The 13,874-nt window shown below is 48.7% G+C and overlaps 2 protein-coding genes across 2 annotated transcripts; one reads left to right on the forward strand and one right to left on the reverse strand.

The window, feature by feature from the left end:
- The first annotated feature begins 1,316 nt into the window (after positions 1 to 1,316).
- wnt7ba (wingless-type MMTV integration site family, member 7Ba) lies at positions 1,317 to 7,185 on the forward strand. Its single transcript, XM_052055031.1, has 4 exons — positions 1,317 to 1,784; positions 2,263 to 2,489; positions 5,818 to 6,089; positions 6,337 to 7,185. The coding sequence occupies exons 1-4, from the start codon at positions 1,702 to 1,704 to the stop codon at positions 6,814 to 6,816; spliced, it is 1,062 nt and encodes a 353-aa protein (XP_051910991.1). The 5' UTR covers positions 1,317 to 1,701; the 3' UTR covers positions 6,817 to 7,185.
- On the reverse strand, positions 4,428 to 13,809 carry atxn10 (ataxin 10). The gene is made up of 12 exons (XM_052055030.1): positions 13,653 to 13,809; positions 12,651 to 12,842; positions 12,507 to 12,589; positions 11,979 to 12,075; positions 11,610 to 11,774; positions 11,430 to 11,510; positions 11,189 to 11,345; positions 10,963 to 11,080; positions 10,596 to 10,783; positions 9,190 to 9,253; positions 8,817 to 9,023; positions 4,428 to 6,942 (listed from the first exon to the last, which is right to left on the reverse strand). Exons 1-11 carry the CDS (start codon positions 13,778 to 13,780, stop codon positions 8,839 to 8,841), a joined length of 1,458 nt encoding a protein of 485 aa, XP_051910990.1. The 5' UTR covers positions 13,781 to 13,809; the 3' UTR covers positions 4,428 to 6,942; positions 8,817 to 8,838.
- Positions 13,810 to 13,874: the final 65 nt, after the last annotated feature.

Here is a 13,874-nt window from a genome sequence, read left to right on the forward strand (position 1 = left end):
TCAGCTGACTCGTGTTCGAGTCCCCTTTTCTGCTCACCTGCATTTATGCACCTATGTAGGTGAGCCCGGGGATCGAACCTGGGTCGCCTGAACCGAAAGCAAAGTTTTAGACCACTGGGCCATGACGGTTGAGATTTTCGGCGAATTTTATGTCATATTCATAGATTCCAACCTCAACATGACAAAGTTGAGGAATAAATATAACCTCCAAATTGGCAATTCCCATATCCGAGTTGGTCTAGTGGTTGAGGACTATACTGTGGATTCAGCTGACTCGTGTTCGAGTCCTCTTTTCTGCTCACCTGCATTTATGCACCTATGTAGGTGAGCCCGGGGATCGAACCTGGGTCGCCTGAACCGAAAGCAAAGTTTTAGACCACTGGGCCATGACGGTTGAGAGTTCCGGCGAATTTTTTGTCGTATTCATAGATTTCACCTCAACATGACAAAGTTGAGGAATAAATATAACCTCCAAATTGGCAATTCCCATATCCGAGTTGGTCTAGTGGTTGAGGACTATACTGTGGATTCAGCTGACTCGTGTTCGAGTCCTCTTTTCTGCTCACCTGCATTTATGCACCTATGTAGGTGAGCCCGGGGATCGAACCTGGGTCGCCTGAACCGAAAGCAAAGTTTTAGACCACTGGGCCATGACGGTTGAGAGTTCCGGCGATTTTTTTGTCGTATTCATAGATTTCACCTCAACGTGACAAATGAGGAATAAATATAACCTCCAAAGTGGTAGTTCTCATATCCGAGTTGGTCTAGTGTTAAAGACTGCACTTTGGATTCAACAGATTCGTGTACGATTTCGGTTTTCTGCTCACCTGCATTTATGTACCTATGGAGGTGAGCCCGGGGTTCGAACCTGAGTCGCCTGAACCGAAAGCAAAGTTTTAGACCACTGGACCACCACAATTGCAGTTTCGACGAAGTTTTTGTCATATGTATAAACTACACATGAACATGACAGTTAAAGGGTAAGTATAACTTTCAAACTATCATTTTTCAAATTCAAGTTGATCGAGTCGTTTAAGACTACACTTTAGGTCCAGTCGTCTCCTGTTCAGTCCCTTTTTCTACTCACCGACATTTATGCACACATGTAGGTGAGCGCGGGGATCGAACCCGAATCGGCTGAACCGAAAGCAAAGTTTTAGACCACTGGACCATTACGAATGAGATATTCGTTAAATTTATTGTCATATTTATAAACTACACCTGAACTAATTTACAAGGTCGAGCGAGCTGCGTGCCGAAAAAACGATGACTGATGAATAATATTCATTTTGGTGGAAATTTGGGCGAAGGGCCCCCCATCCCACGGAGGCGTGGGCCGGCTCGGGATTGGAGGTGGGTGACGCGGTAGCAGCACCACGTGCAGCTGCACCCCCCCCCCCCCCTCTCTCGCAAAGACCCGCAGCGCCAGTTTTCAGATGCGCACGAAGCAACCCACCCACCGATCCACACCCGCACCACGCCCACCCCCGCACTCTCGCAGCCCAGGTGGGAGCGCGCACTTCGGCCTCGGGATGCAGCGGCTCACCCTCGTCGCACCGCCAGTGGAGCTCGGAGCTGGAGCACCGACGAGCAAGCCTTGAATCCACTACCTGCCTTGGACGCCTTGGGAAAGGACTTTCCTTTTTAATTTTTTTTTTTTTTTTTAAGGAGAGAAGCTCAAGTTGCGTTCAATGCGCAACCATGCTCATCATCTCGTCTCGCAGCGCGCTGCTGTCCGTCTACTATCCGCAGATCTTCCTCATTCTCAGCAGCGGTAGCTACCTGTACGTGCGCCTCACCCTCCGCGCCGCTCCTTTTTCCGCATTTTGAAAAAAAACCTCGATAGCCTTTGGATCACATCACTTTGACGCGCGGCGATCCGCGCGAGGACGCAGGTGCTGAGCACAAGGAAGTAACGTGCCCTGGTTTCTTTCCGCACTGACTTGTTGGGCTTCCTCTTTGGTGAGACAGAATACTTTTGGAAATAGGGGGTGGGGGGGGGGTGACTTGGAATATTTAGTCAGTCCAATTTCATGTTAGACCACAAAAGAATCGCAGCACATGTGTGATATTTCCATTGACGTGGACCATGATTAACCGCTCTGCCCTAGTTTCTGTCATTGCGTTTTAGTCGCGCGTTATCGCCTAATATTTTGGATGCCTCACGTACTGCCGCTCTTCAATGACCGCAAACGACAACTTGCAATCGTGTTCAATGAAAACCCCGTACAGTTCTGACCTGTGACTCTTGCCCGCACACAGGACGCTCTCATCCGTGGTAGCTCTGGGCGCCAACATCATCTGCAACAAGATACCGGGCCTGGCGCCGCGTCAGCGGGCCCTGTGTCAGAGTCGCCCGGACGCCATCATCGTCATCGGGGAGGGCGCCCAGCTGGGCATCAACGAGTGCCAGTACCAGTTCCGCTACGGGCGCTGGAACTGCTCGGCCCTGGGCGAGAGGACGGTCTTCGGACAAGAGCTGAGAGTAGGTCAGTCCATTGGCGACTCGGTAGCGATCGTTGATGAAGGTTTTGTGACGGTACAGAAATTACAGAGAGGAGTTGTTTCCATACTATATATTATACTGCCTGTGAGAATAATTAACCAAGAAGTTTACCCCCCCCCCCCGAAAAAAATCCACCTGTTGCTGAACCTAACCCTTAACCAAGGCTGGACTGGCCGGCGACTACACCCTGGCAGATGCCCCGTGGGCTGACATCTATTGGGGGCTATTTCTAAAAAAAAAAAAAAAAAAGTTATAAAGTTATTTTTTTTTATGATTAATTTTTTTTCCGGGATTTGGAGCAAGCAGCCCATTCATGCATCGACAAAAATCGATAGCAAACTAAACCTTCAAAAGCACCCCTTTTGAGTAAATTACTGGATTTTAAGGGAACTGTGTGCACTGTTTTCCAAGAGCTCATCCTAAAATAGAGGCCATCCAATGAGCCCCCCCCCCCCAAGCCCCCCTCTACTTCAGAATGCAACTGCAGAGTTGTAAAACTTGTCAAAGCAAGTTACCCTTGCGCGAAGATGCTACATCTTGACATCAGATCGGTTTGAGTCCACTCCACTTCCCACACAAAGCCTGTTGGCTTCCCTCATTGCCAAAGCCTTATATATAAATTGTGCCGCCAAGTTTTGTTGCGGCGGTGTTGCGAGTTGCGGGTTTGGGCCCGCGTTTAATCTCGCAGCTCTGGGAGCAATCACTTTGCTCCGCAGAGACAGACATCTGGATGCCTTTCCTTCTTTTGTCAAGAGGAAATGTCTCCTTTCACTCTGTGGTGTGTAAACGCGGAGAAGAGTGCACTCGGGGATCCAGCTTGGACTCCCCATGGAGACGTCATTTTAAGAACCTTCTCCAGAACTAGCGCAATAGGGCTTCGATAGAATGGTGAAATGGAACAAAGTATCAATCGTTTGTGACCGTTTCGAAGCTTTGAAAATGTCTACTTTAGGATTTAAGGATTTAAAACGACGCGTCAAAAAATCACGGCAAATCAAGCTCTTGCCACCCCTCTCAAATGCTGCGGGCGCATCCACTGAATGTACAGAAACCACACCCCCGCTCACCTGTCAATCAAATAGCTTCGACTACGATCTGGAAAAATGCATGCAGCTTTGTCTGGCATCTTTCTTACGTCGACACACAATCACACGCCCGAGCCGTGAAAAAATATCGACCTGAAGCCATTGCCGCAATATATCCCATCGGGGTATTGCGGGATCATCACTGGGCTGAAAATGCTGAAAAACAGGTTAAGACAACGGCTCCATAAACGAGTACAACATAATTCACAGCCTTTGCACATTAAAAAAAAAATTTTTTTTTGCGTAACGTATTTAGCATAAGTGAGGGTTTGGTTTCAGCAGCAATTGCTCAAGAGCGTCAACTGAAACGGCACTCATGTACCATCTGCACCACTTCATCTGCTTGACCGCCAGTCCTTTGAACTCATTAAGAGTCGAGAAAGAGCCCGGGTTGAATCACGCTAACCACTAATTGAAGTCAGGCCCCGGCAAGCTGGATGGCAACAATGCGCCGCTGTACAATCCAAACAAATCACGGCGAGAGGAGATGGCTGTTTGGCCGTCGCATGCGCCTGATGCCTTTGAGAAATGCTCCCTGTACAATATATGCGGATTCTACAGATTTAGCCTGATGAGAGAAGACTTCAGAGTTTGTTATTAGTTATGGATTGTGAGTACGGGGGAGGGGGGGGCCCCCACAGCAGGCCCGATGGTTTCACTTTGTCAGGTTGGAGGGGAGCCATTCGAATTGCTCCTACTCGAGATGCGTTAATACCGCGGCCTGTTGAGAGGACGCATTACGCTGATTGGCGGGGGCGGATATCCTATTACACCGACCCACCGTGGTGCCAGTAAATTAATTCCCACCCCCCGCGACCCCCTTACACAGCATGCCATAAAATACGAGGGTGTTTATTCTCCAGTTCAAATGGCGACACGCGGAAAAGAAAAAAAAAAAATACTGCTCGGAAATGGGCATGTGTCAATCAAGCTCGGCAACGGAGTTTTTCAACGCCGTCGTATCGCTTGCAAAAACAATGTGGGACGCCGAAGACGGACACAGGAAGACATTTAAGCCGTGTGAGAAATTCCATTGATCAAACACATAAAACATAACAGGAAGGCTTATCCAGTAAAACACCCCCCCCCCCCCAAAAAAAACCCCTCTTCTGGTCAGCCAGTAGATGTCACTTGTGTTTTCCTGCAGTTTGGACAACAAGCGAACTAACTGCTGATGACTTCAGCCTGCAGTCGTGGACAACTTGACATAAATTAGCGGCTAAGACATCGGCCTCGGGATCAGAAAGCGCGCGAGGAATGATTGCGAGATTCGACAAGTAGTTGTTAATAGACGATAGGGGGGGCTGATAATTGCATCCCGAGGGGAATCCTTGAAAGGCTCGGCGCTACAGCGTGTGGGGCTAAGGGGCCGCCCGAGCGTCTAAGAACAACATTTCTCCAGAAATAATTGTCAGGAATTTATTATGAGGGGATTCCATCCTCGACAAACCATAATATCCATGAAATATCTGCAGAATGCGTAGAAATCGAGGGAGAAAGCGAGATCTCGAACGACCTTGCATCCACGCATTTAAAAACTGACACGAGTCCATAAAGGATATTGCTACTTGGGCTTGGAAGGACCGTTTCAAGGAAATGCGATTTGTCACCGCATTCACCAAAAAAAAAAAAAAAATAAGAGTAAGACTAAGCCTTGCAACGGGAAAACCATATATCAAAAAAAAAATCCAGAAGCAAGTTCTGGGCTCGGGCTCTGCCTGAGATGACGCAAAGTGGAAAAGTCCGTTGTGGTCATACGAGTCCGTGTTTCAAAAAATTGGTTTTGGAAATCGTGGCTTTTCATCGTCCCCGTTGGCTAAAGAGGCAAAAGGACCATCCAGATGCTTCCTGATATAAAAAAAAAAAAAAAGGCAGAAAAAGTCGGCCCTCCGTGATGGTATGATGACGGCGTTACGGTGGCCCTACGGCATCGCGGGCAATTAAATACCTTCATTGCCGCGTGCGGAGTCTGCTGCTGCAAACCAGATGACGTCTTCTAATGGAAGCCATGTGGGACGTGAGACAACCGCTGTCCACAGCTAGCTCACACCGACAACGTAGCATCAGAGGTGGCCTGTTTGGGTAAAAAAAAAAAAAAAAAAAAAACTCGGTGGCATTGAGCGATGAGCGACAAGCTCGATTCTAACATTTGTTTCTCGCAAAACCGATGAATTCATTCCCAGTGGTCAATTCACGTCATAACATTTTTCTCGTACGTCTCTTCAGGTAGCCGCGAGGCGGCCTTCACGTATGCCATCACGGCCGCCGGCGTGGCACACGCGGTGACGGCGGCGTGCAGCCGAGGCAACCTCAGCCAGTGCGGCTGCGACCGCCAGAAGCAGGGCTACCACGACCGCGAGGAGGGCTGGAAGTGGGGCGGCTGCTCGGCCGACGTCAAGTACGGCGTGGAGTTCTCGCGCCGCTTCGTGGACGCCCGCGAGATCAAGAAAAACGCCCGGCGCCTGATGAACCTGCACAACAACGAGGCGGGACGGAAGGTAACCGGCGGCGGAGTCCATCCGATTCCATTTTCGGGAATGTTTTCTCCACACGTCAATTTGCGCGGTCACATGACTATTTTCCGTCAAGAGGGGCGGGTCCTATTTATCACCCGTACGTATGCGCACACTTAAATCAAGTTTAGAGTTTTGGTCAAGTCACACTAGGCAACTCGAGTCCAAGTCCCGAGGAGTCAAGGCTCCGTTTCAAAGGTCCCCGACACTAAGCGGGCGTGTTTGTGCGCAGATCCTGGAAGAGCGTATGAAGCTGGAGTGCAAGTGTCACGGCGTTTCGGGTTCCTGCACCACCAAGACCTGCTGGATCACGCTACCCCAATTCCGTGAGATCGGTTACCTGCTCAAGGAACGCTACGGCGCGGCGGTTCAAGTGGAGCCGGTCCAGGCCTCCCGCCTCCGGCAGCCTTCCTTTCTGCGGCTCAAAGAAGGCCGGGCCTACCAGAAGCCCACCGACACCGACCTGGTGTACCTGGAGCACTCGCCCAACTACTGCGAGGAGGACAAGGTCACGGGCAGCACGGGGACCAGGGGTCGACTCTGCAACGGAACGTCGGCGCACACGGACGGCTGCAACGTGATGTGCTGCGGCCGGGGTCACGACACGCACCGTTACACGCGGGTCTGGCAGTGCAACTGCAAGTTCCACTGGTGCTGCGTGGTCCGCTGCAACACCTGCAGCGAGAACGCTGAAGTTTTTACCTGCAAGTAGAACGTAGGGGGGGGGCGAGGTCATTCAAAGTATTTATTCAAAGATTTTGCACATTTTTTTTTGGACCTCCTTTTAGGACGGGGGAGATGTAAAGTTCCCTCACGAGCCGGTGCGGAACAAGAGATCCTGCGGGAGAAAGGGCTTTAGGTCAAAACAAGGTTGAAAGTGACACTATAGAAAAAAGGGCGTTGCGTGCCGCATACGGAAAATAATTCCTACGACGGCAACGCGAGGGGGCACACCGCTTAAACTGGAAGTGCCGCGGTCCAAAGCGAGGGAACACCCAAAGGCGAAAAAGCCGGAATACGACCGACTGTAACTCACACTGTATCCTGTTTGAACACTGAAATTAAAATAATTTATGTTAGACTTTATTGCATAATTCTAGAGGATGGAAACAACCAGTCACCATTTTTTTTTTTTTTGGCTTCTCGATGATCTACTGTTGCAAACTGGACTCGAGCGTTGGCGAAATATTCAGACAAATCTTGTCTTTCGTCACCATGATTAGTTACCCGTCACCTTTTACGGTATTGATGAAGCACGGGCTTGTGTTTCTCGGGGTCTGTTCTATTTTTAGCATACAACCTCGTGGGGGTGAACGGCCCTTTTTTTTTTTTTTTTTTTTTTTGAAGGGGTGAGAAAAGCGCGCAAGGCCCGCGCGGTGCCGCGACCCCGGTCGGGCTGCAACGGACATTTCCCATGAATGGCTCAGACCCGGAATTAAGGCCGCCTGGGTGGATGGCATGTGCCTTAACCACACAGACCAAAAGGGCCTTTGCAGCTATTTTGGGTCCATCACCCATCATGTGTTAAATCGTGTTTATTTAGGCTCGATGTAACTGACAAAACAATTTGAAGAGTATATTTTTATATGAGGAACATGGCACTTTATGTCATTTACAAAAGGAAAGGACGCCGCCGTTCAAGAAGTGTTTACGAGGGAAGAAAAAAAAAAGTGTTAGTATTGTCTTTGTGGGGGAGGGAGGGGGCGTTGACTTTTGACAGCTATAAATTATTTCGGGCTTGATTCTGTTGTTCCTAAATTGTAAATACAGCAATTCGTGCGTCGCCAAAGTAGCCGCGATTCTCACGATGACCTTTTCCGATGCAACGTAGGGCAGAAATTCAGTTTGACTGCAAGAGTGAATTTGAGCATTTTTTATAGTTCTTGCTTTCTAAAAGCAACCCTTGACTTCCCCGATACATTTTGAGCTTCCTCTTAATGCCTGTTTTTAGTTTTTTTGGTGGGGGGGTCGGGTGGGGGGTCGCATCTGGCCTCTCTTGGCTTCAATAAAGTCATTACAAAACGTTGTGGGTAGCGTACAAATGTCTTTATTAAGCCTCATCCCAAATTTTTTGCAGCGGGCACACACGCAAAGCAGCACAAAACGCTAATATGGGAAAGCGCAGAAGTCGCGGCCCTGACTAATATGTTAGGAGGCGAGCAGACGGGCCGCGGCGGCGCTGACTGACTCGGCACGGCCTCTTTCCTGTGGGGCTCAAAAGCATTGCGGCCAGCCGGTGGAGCGCAAGTAAGCGCTGTTTTGTTAGCTGTCTGAAACCGTCGGGGACCGGAACCGCGTAAGCTCCCCGCACTATGGCGGCGGATTGAGGGGAGAGTCAGGCCGATTGTTTTCAGCGCATCTTGTCATTAAACGAAATGGGAGACAGAGCAAACAGGGCGAGGCGGGGGCACGGGCGGGCCCGTAAAGCAACGCATTGTTCAAGTGTCAGGACTGTTCAGCGTATCGGGTGGGGATTCTGTAAACTCACGCTTCTCCGGCCCCGTCATCTCATCCAGAGTGACCACTGATGGCCGACACAAAAAGTAAACGACCGTTTGCATTTGCTGAAGCAAGTTAATGCTCCATTCACATTTGACCGGCTATTAGCCAGATCAACTCGTAACCTAGCTTAGCCGCCGTTTTTGTGGGTTTCAAAAATATCATGAAAAAGGTCCTTTGATCCTAAACTTCGCTTTCCCACAATTTTCAAACCTGTGCCCCACCCTTGGGAACCTCACGCATCCTTCCTGGTGGGTCTGAGCAACAAGCTGCCGTCTCGCTCCTCCACACTAAAGCCCAAGTCCCTGAGCGCAGAGTAGTCGGCGTCGCCGCGCCGCTCCAGAGAGGCCAGCAGCTCCTGGTTCTTCGGGTTGCGATCGAAGAGGTTCCGAATGGCCAAAATTGACCATTGGCTGATGACTGGGGAGGGGTTCTATAAGGAGAGACAACGGAATTTTGTTCCACTTTTAGGTGGCCCAAGAGTGTGTATGGAATTCGACATCTTAAAGAAGTGAAGAATTCAAAATATGTGTTGAAAATAACAAATATTTTTTTTTTTGTCCCGACGCCAGCGCCACAAGGATACAGGGGTTGTTGCTGTCGATTCTGCAGTTGTCCAGAATGAGGGGGATGCCTTCCAGTTCTCTCACCTGAGCAAAGAAACAGACTTGCAAATCAACGGCATTTTCTTTTCACGACAAATGCGAAATAATCGCCCCCCCCTTTGCGGCAATTCGATTCCCTGCCCGTCCCGCCGAGTCCTTTCCCAGCTGCACTGCAATTGCAATAGCGCACGCTCAACAAAACTAATGTTGTGTCTTATAATAAGTGAGAAAATGGGGCCCGTGTTTGAAAATTCCGAGTGATTATTTGAAGGCAAATGATATCTACAGGGGGAAAATTGGAAAAAAAAAAAAAAAAAAAGAGAAAGAAAAGCAGCGGCATAGTTGTGGCTTCAGCCTCGGCCTGTCACAACGGCTTCATCTGCTTCTTATCATTTATTTCCGTCCATAGGCTCAATTATTGTATTTGCTTGCTGGTGACCTCCACTTGTCACGGCGGTTACTCTCCAAACAGAACGCCAGAACTAATCGCCGAGTTTAAAAAATATATATATATTTAAAGCTGTTGGTGTTGTCAGAGATGAGAACAAACAGCCCGCGCTTTGCACTTTTTCCACTGCAGCGACTGGACTTCAGCTTTATGCGCATCCAGTTCGGCACTTGGCGAGGACATCTTCTGCTCCGATCTCTCCAGACGGGGGGAACGGAGTAAAATGTGGCTTTACTGGAACCTTTGTGGTGAAAACAGATACGGAGTGATTTCTGACCACTGACAGCCCGCAGATCGGCATCCATAAATATTACGGAGAGGCCAACTGAGGGTGTCCATCCCGCAAGCATTCCATCAATCGCTTCCTATTAAACGGGAGGTAGGCCCTATATTGTGGCACGCACGGAGGCCAGCTCCTCCCCGGATCACCCTAACATTTATCTTGATGTGACGAGTGATACGTTGACAGCAGGCCACGGAGGCGAGCTGATAAAATCGCGGCGGCGGCGGGCGGGCGAGCGAGCGAGGGAGGGAGGCGCCGAGGGGGGGGAGAGCGCCAGAACATGCTTTGTAAGGACAGGAACAGGCAGAGTCTATAAACTCATTTCCTCTCCGTCGTCATCCAGCTGAGTTGGCGGGCTGTCCGTTTCTTGCTCGCGCTGTGAAATAATAACGCACTCAAGAAGAAACGTTGGGTGGGGGAGAGGAAAAAAAAAAAAAAAGCATGACGTCCATCTATCTCGCTTTTCAATCTTGCTTCAAAAATCAACCACCAATAAAACACATGGTTGACCGGAGATATTCGATTTTCACACACCGGAGCAAAATTTGCACTTTGCGCTGCAACGGTCCTGAGTGTAGTAATGAGGGCAAGCGCAACAAATGTTCCTTTTCTTTCTCTCTTTTGTTTTTTTTTTTGTATGCTATGCATCGATCTACCTTATTCTGGTTGTTGGCGTGCGTATAGCACAAGTTCGCCACAAGCCTGATGAGGTGAGCCTTGAAGCTAACGACGGGCGACTGGCCCGACGGGTCCGTCTCTGCGTCGACGAGGGAGTCAAAATTCTGAGCTGAGCTGAAGATGTTCTCGCTGCTCTTTCCGATGGTGTGAACCTCCTTCAGGAGCTCTGATGGGAAACAGCGGAGAAAGAGACACTTAAAATGTGAGTTTTATCGACCACGGTGCAGGAATTGGCACGGGAATCTGCTTTCCGCCATGACACCTTTACGATGGGGTTTGGCGCGCTGGGTGGAGGGGGCGGGGTCAAGTCACTAAGGGGAGGTTGTGGTTTGAGATTTGATTTACCTACGGTGGTCACCAGGAGGTCCGGATGGTCCTGGAGGAACATGAACTGCCCTTGGTGTGACGTCATTTCACACAGCACGTCCAGCAGACCGATCACCGTCAGCGCCTCCTGCAGAACCTGCGGAGAATTGCAATACCGTCTCCGGTCAACCATCACAGGTTTCGATGGTATTTAACGTAAAAGGTTTGAGTGGCGTTGATGGACGGATTAACGGACGTACCGTACCTCATCACTGGAGGCAGAGCCGGTGGCCAGGCTCAGCACTGCTCCGCAACCTTTCTGGAAGGAGGAGGCGAGGAAACGGGCCACGCCGGGCGGGATGCCGCTATCCTGCGACTCGCCGCCACTGAGCTGGGCAGAGATCAGCTCTAAGAGGGTCAGCCTGAAAAAAGACACACATGTGGCACTTCTGGACAGCGATAGGCTTGATATGAAGAATACCGACGTATGAATCGACATAAATTACCTTTCACAGGGAGACATTGCAAAGTACATGTTTTCAACCAGAGCTGAAGACTTGAGAAAATGCTGAGTTGCAATGAGGACACTGTTAAAAAAAAAAATAGTGATTTAAAAAAAAAAAGTGTGTGAGTGGGGGGTCCGGGGGGGGGGATCTCTTGTGACAAATTGGCCAACGGTCTCTTACGTCCAGTCCAGCTCGGGCTGGGTTTGGCAGAGTGCCATCACCCTGAGCGCCAGCTGGATGTTCCGCAGCTCGGCCACTTCTTCCACTTTGCTTCCATCCAGGCACGTGTGGAGCACCATGGAGGTGTAGCTCACCGTCTTCTCGTCGTCCATGTTGAGCAGCTGCCTGCTCGCAATTTGGGGAAAGGTGCTCGTGATGCATGCGCATGATGTGTTTTACATTATTCTGTACCACCTGTAAGGAGATGTTTAAGCATCTTTTACCATTCTTTTTTTGGGGGGGGGGGACAAAAAAAAAGTCCTTTTGCCACGGCTGTGTCCTGGACATGATTACATTGATATACAGCGTCTTGCAAATGTGTCAACTCACAAGAGCAGTCCTGGAAAACTCAGCCGCCAAATGTCATCTTTGCACTTTTGGTTCCCCACGGATAGATTGCCAAGAAACTGGATCGCACAACGCAAAGCTATAAAATAGATCATTGAAAGAAAAAAAAAATTGTTACATTGACCAAAATTTTCATTTGAACCGAGGCTGAACAATTAATTTAATTTGACATTTCAATGTCGTAGAAAGAACATTTTTAAATTGCAAAGGCTTCAATTTCAGGAGCAAAAATATATCGTTTCAGCTAGTTGGTTGGCAGACTTTATTTTTTTTTTAACGTGTATTTTATTTACTTATTTACTGAGTGTTTCTATTAGTTCAGTGCAGTCAACATATGAACATGCCACCATTTTGTGAACCATAAAAAGTTGAAGTAACTTGAATTACTGTTGCAATCTGATTTATGACTGACTGTCACCATAATGAAAATGATGGAACCAGTTCTTAAAACACACTGTAAAATGGGATCACTGTACTATTAAAACCTTACATTTGGAATTCTTAACTTACACTCAAAAATGCCAAGCCCGCTCTTTGAATTTGCGTGAAGGAATCTCAGGAGTTGAATGGAAACATCAACAAAACCAAGTTCCCTAAAAGAGGAAAGATGTTGGCATTTGGCCACACGAGCACGTGAATGATCCTTGTTGGTACCTGACGAGGCTCTGGTTGCGAGCACTTTGCACGCAAGAGTTCCTCAAAGCCCGGAAGCACTCGGTGGTGAGCTGCAGGTGTAAAGCGGCGGATTTCAGGTCCTGATGGGCGCCGCTGGCAGTTTTGAGCTCGTCGCTTAGTTGGGATAAGAGTTTCAGAAGAGTGGAGAAACACTCTCTGTCCACAACATCCCTGCCGGTGGAGCAAATAAAACCTCATAGTTATTAATAATAACAATACATTTCACTTACCCTGTGATCAAGCAGCCAACTCCATTTGCTGCGATATAAAAATCAATATTCCCCATTGGAATTAATGTTCCTAATCCGTTCCAGTCCCCCATTTTGTTTTTTTAATGATTGATTGTGGAGTGGTCAAGTGGAAGAGACTTCCAAGTCTGACATGCAGCAAAAACAGAAAGCCAGGTCACCCAAGGCCTAGTCGAGGTTTGAGGGAGGAAGAGGATCTTGGACGTGAGGAGCCAAGTGGTTTTGGTTGGATGTGGACGGGGTGAGCAGGTGCATTGGCGTAGATGAAATCGTGATCAACGAAAGCCATTTTCTCATGGTTTCTGGAGCTTTTGGGGAAATTGGTGTCCAGTTACAGCTCATAAACTTTAATCAAGAAGACACATGCGGCACTGTTTTTAATAGTTTTTCAGGGTTTTTTTCTGAGGTCGTCAAGAGTACTGCATTATTTTCCAAATATGTTTGGACCGTATTCAAATAATGCATTTTGGTATTAATATGGCCTTCTCGTATAGCCCAATAAGGGTCACTAGTCAAACTGATTTGACTTTTTAAAACATTTTCAATCCTGCCTCAGCTCCCACCTCGTCATGTAAGGTGAGGATAACTTAGAAATATACTCAAAGGGTGATAAACAAGCTGCAATACCGTCGAATAGTTACTTTAGTTGTATGTCTGACAGTTCAGTTAGCTTAGCAAGAAAGCGAACACCTCCGCTGTCGAAATACGAGACAACACGCGACTTCGTTCCCACCTGTATGTATGGTCCCGCAACGCGGCCGTAAATGTTTGGAGAGCCTCCAAGTGTTCGCGGCAGTGTTTTTCATTCAAAATACGCGCGATAGACGCTGAAAAGTCGTCTGGGTTGCTAGCAGCTGCCATGTTTGCTTGCTTCACGCGCGTTGGCCGAGTGGGGCAAACGCGGAAGTAGCTCTAAAAGCTCATTGGTTGAGTCACAGCAAGGGGCGGAGTCAAA

This window comes from Hippocampus zosterae, chromosome 21 (assembly GCF_025434085.1).
Source record: "Hippocampus zosterae strain Florida chromosome 21, ASM2543408v3, whole genome shotgun sequence".
NCBI classification, from domain to species: Eukaryota; Metazoa; Chordata; class Actinopteri; order Syngnathiformes; family Syngnathidae; genus Hippocampus; species Hippocampus zosterae.

Coding starts and splice junctions, on each gene's coding strand:
- atxn10 (XM_052055030.1), bottom strand. CDS start 13,780: ATGGCAGCTGCTAGCAACCCAGACGACTTTTCAGCGTCTATCGCGCGT. Junction 11,511..11,609: donor CAGCCCGAGCTGGACTGGAC/GTAAGAGACCGT, acceptor TTTTTTTAACAG/TGTCCTCATTGCAACTCAGC. Junction 9,024..9,189: donor AATCGACAGCAACAACCCCT/GTATCCTTGTGG, acceptor ACCCCTCCCCAG/TCATCAGCCAATGGTCAATT.
- wnt7ba (XM_052055031.1), top strand. CDS start 1,702: ATGCTCATCATCTCGTCTCGCAGCGCGCTGCTGTCCGTCTACTATCCG. Junction 1,785..2,262: donor CTCAGCAGCGGTAGCTACCT/GTACGTGCGCCT, acceptor GCCCGCACACAG/GACGCTCTCATCCGTGGTAG. Junction 6,090..6,336: donor ACAACGAGGCGGGACGGAAG/GTAACCGGCGGC, acceptor GTTTGTGCGCAG/ATCCTGGAAGAGCGTATGAA.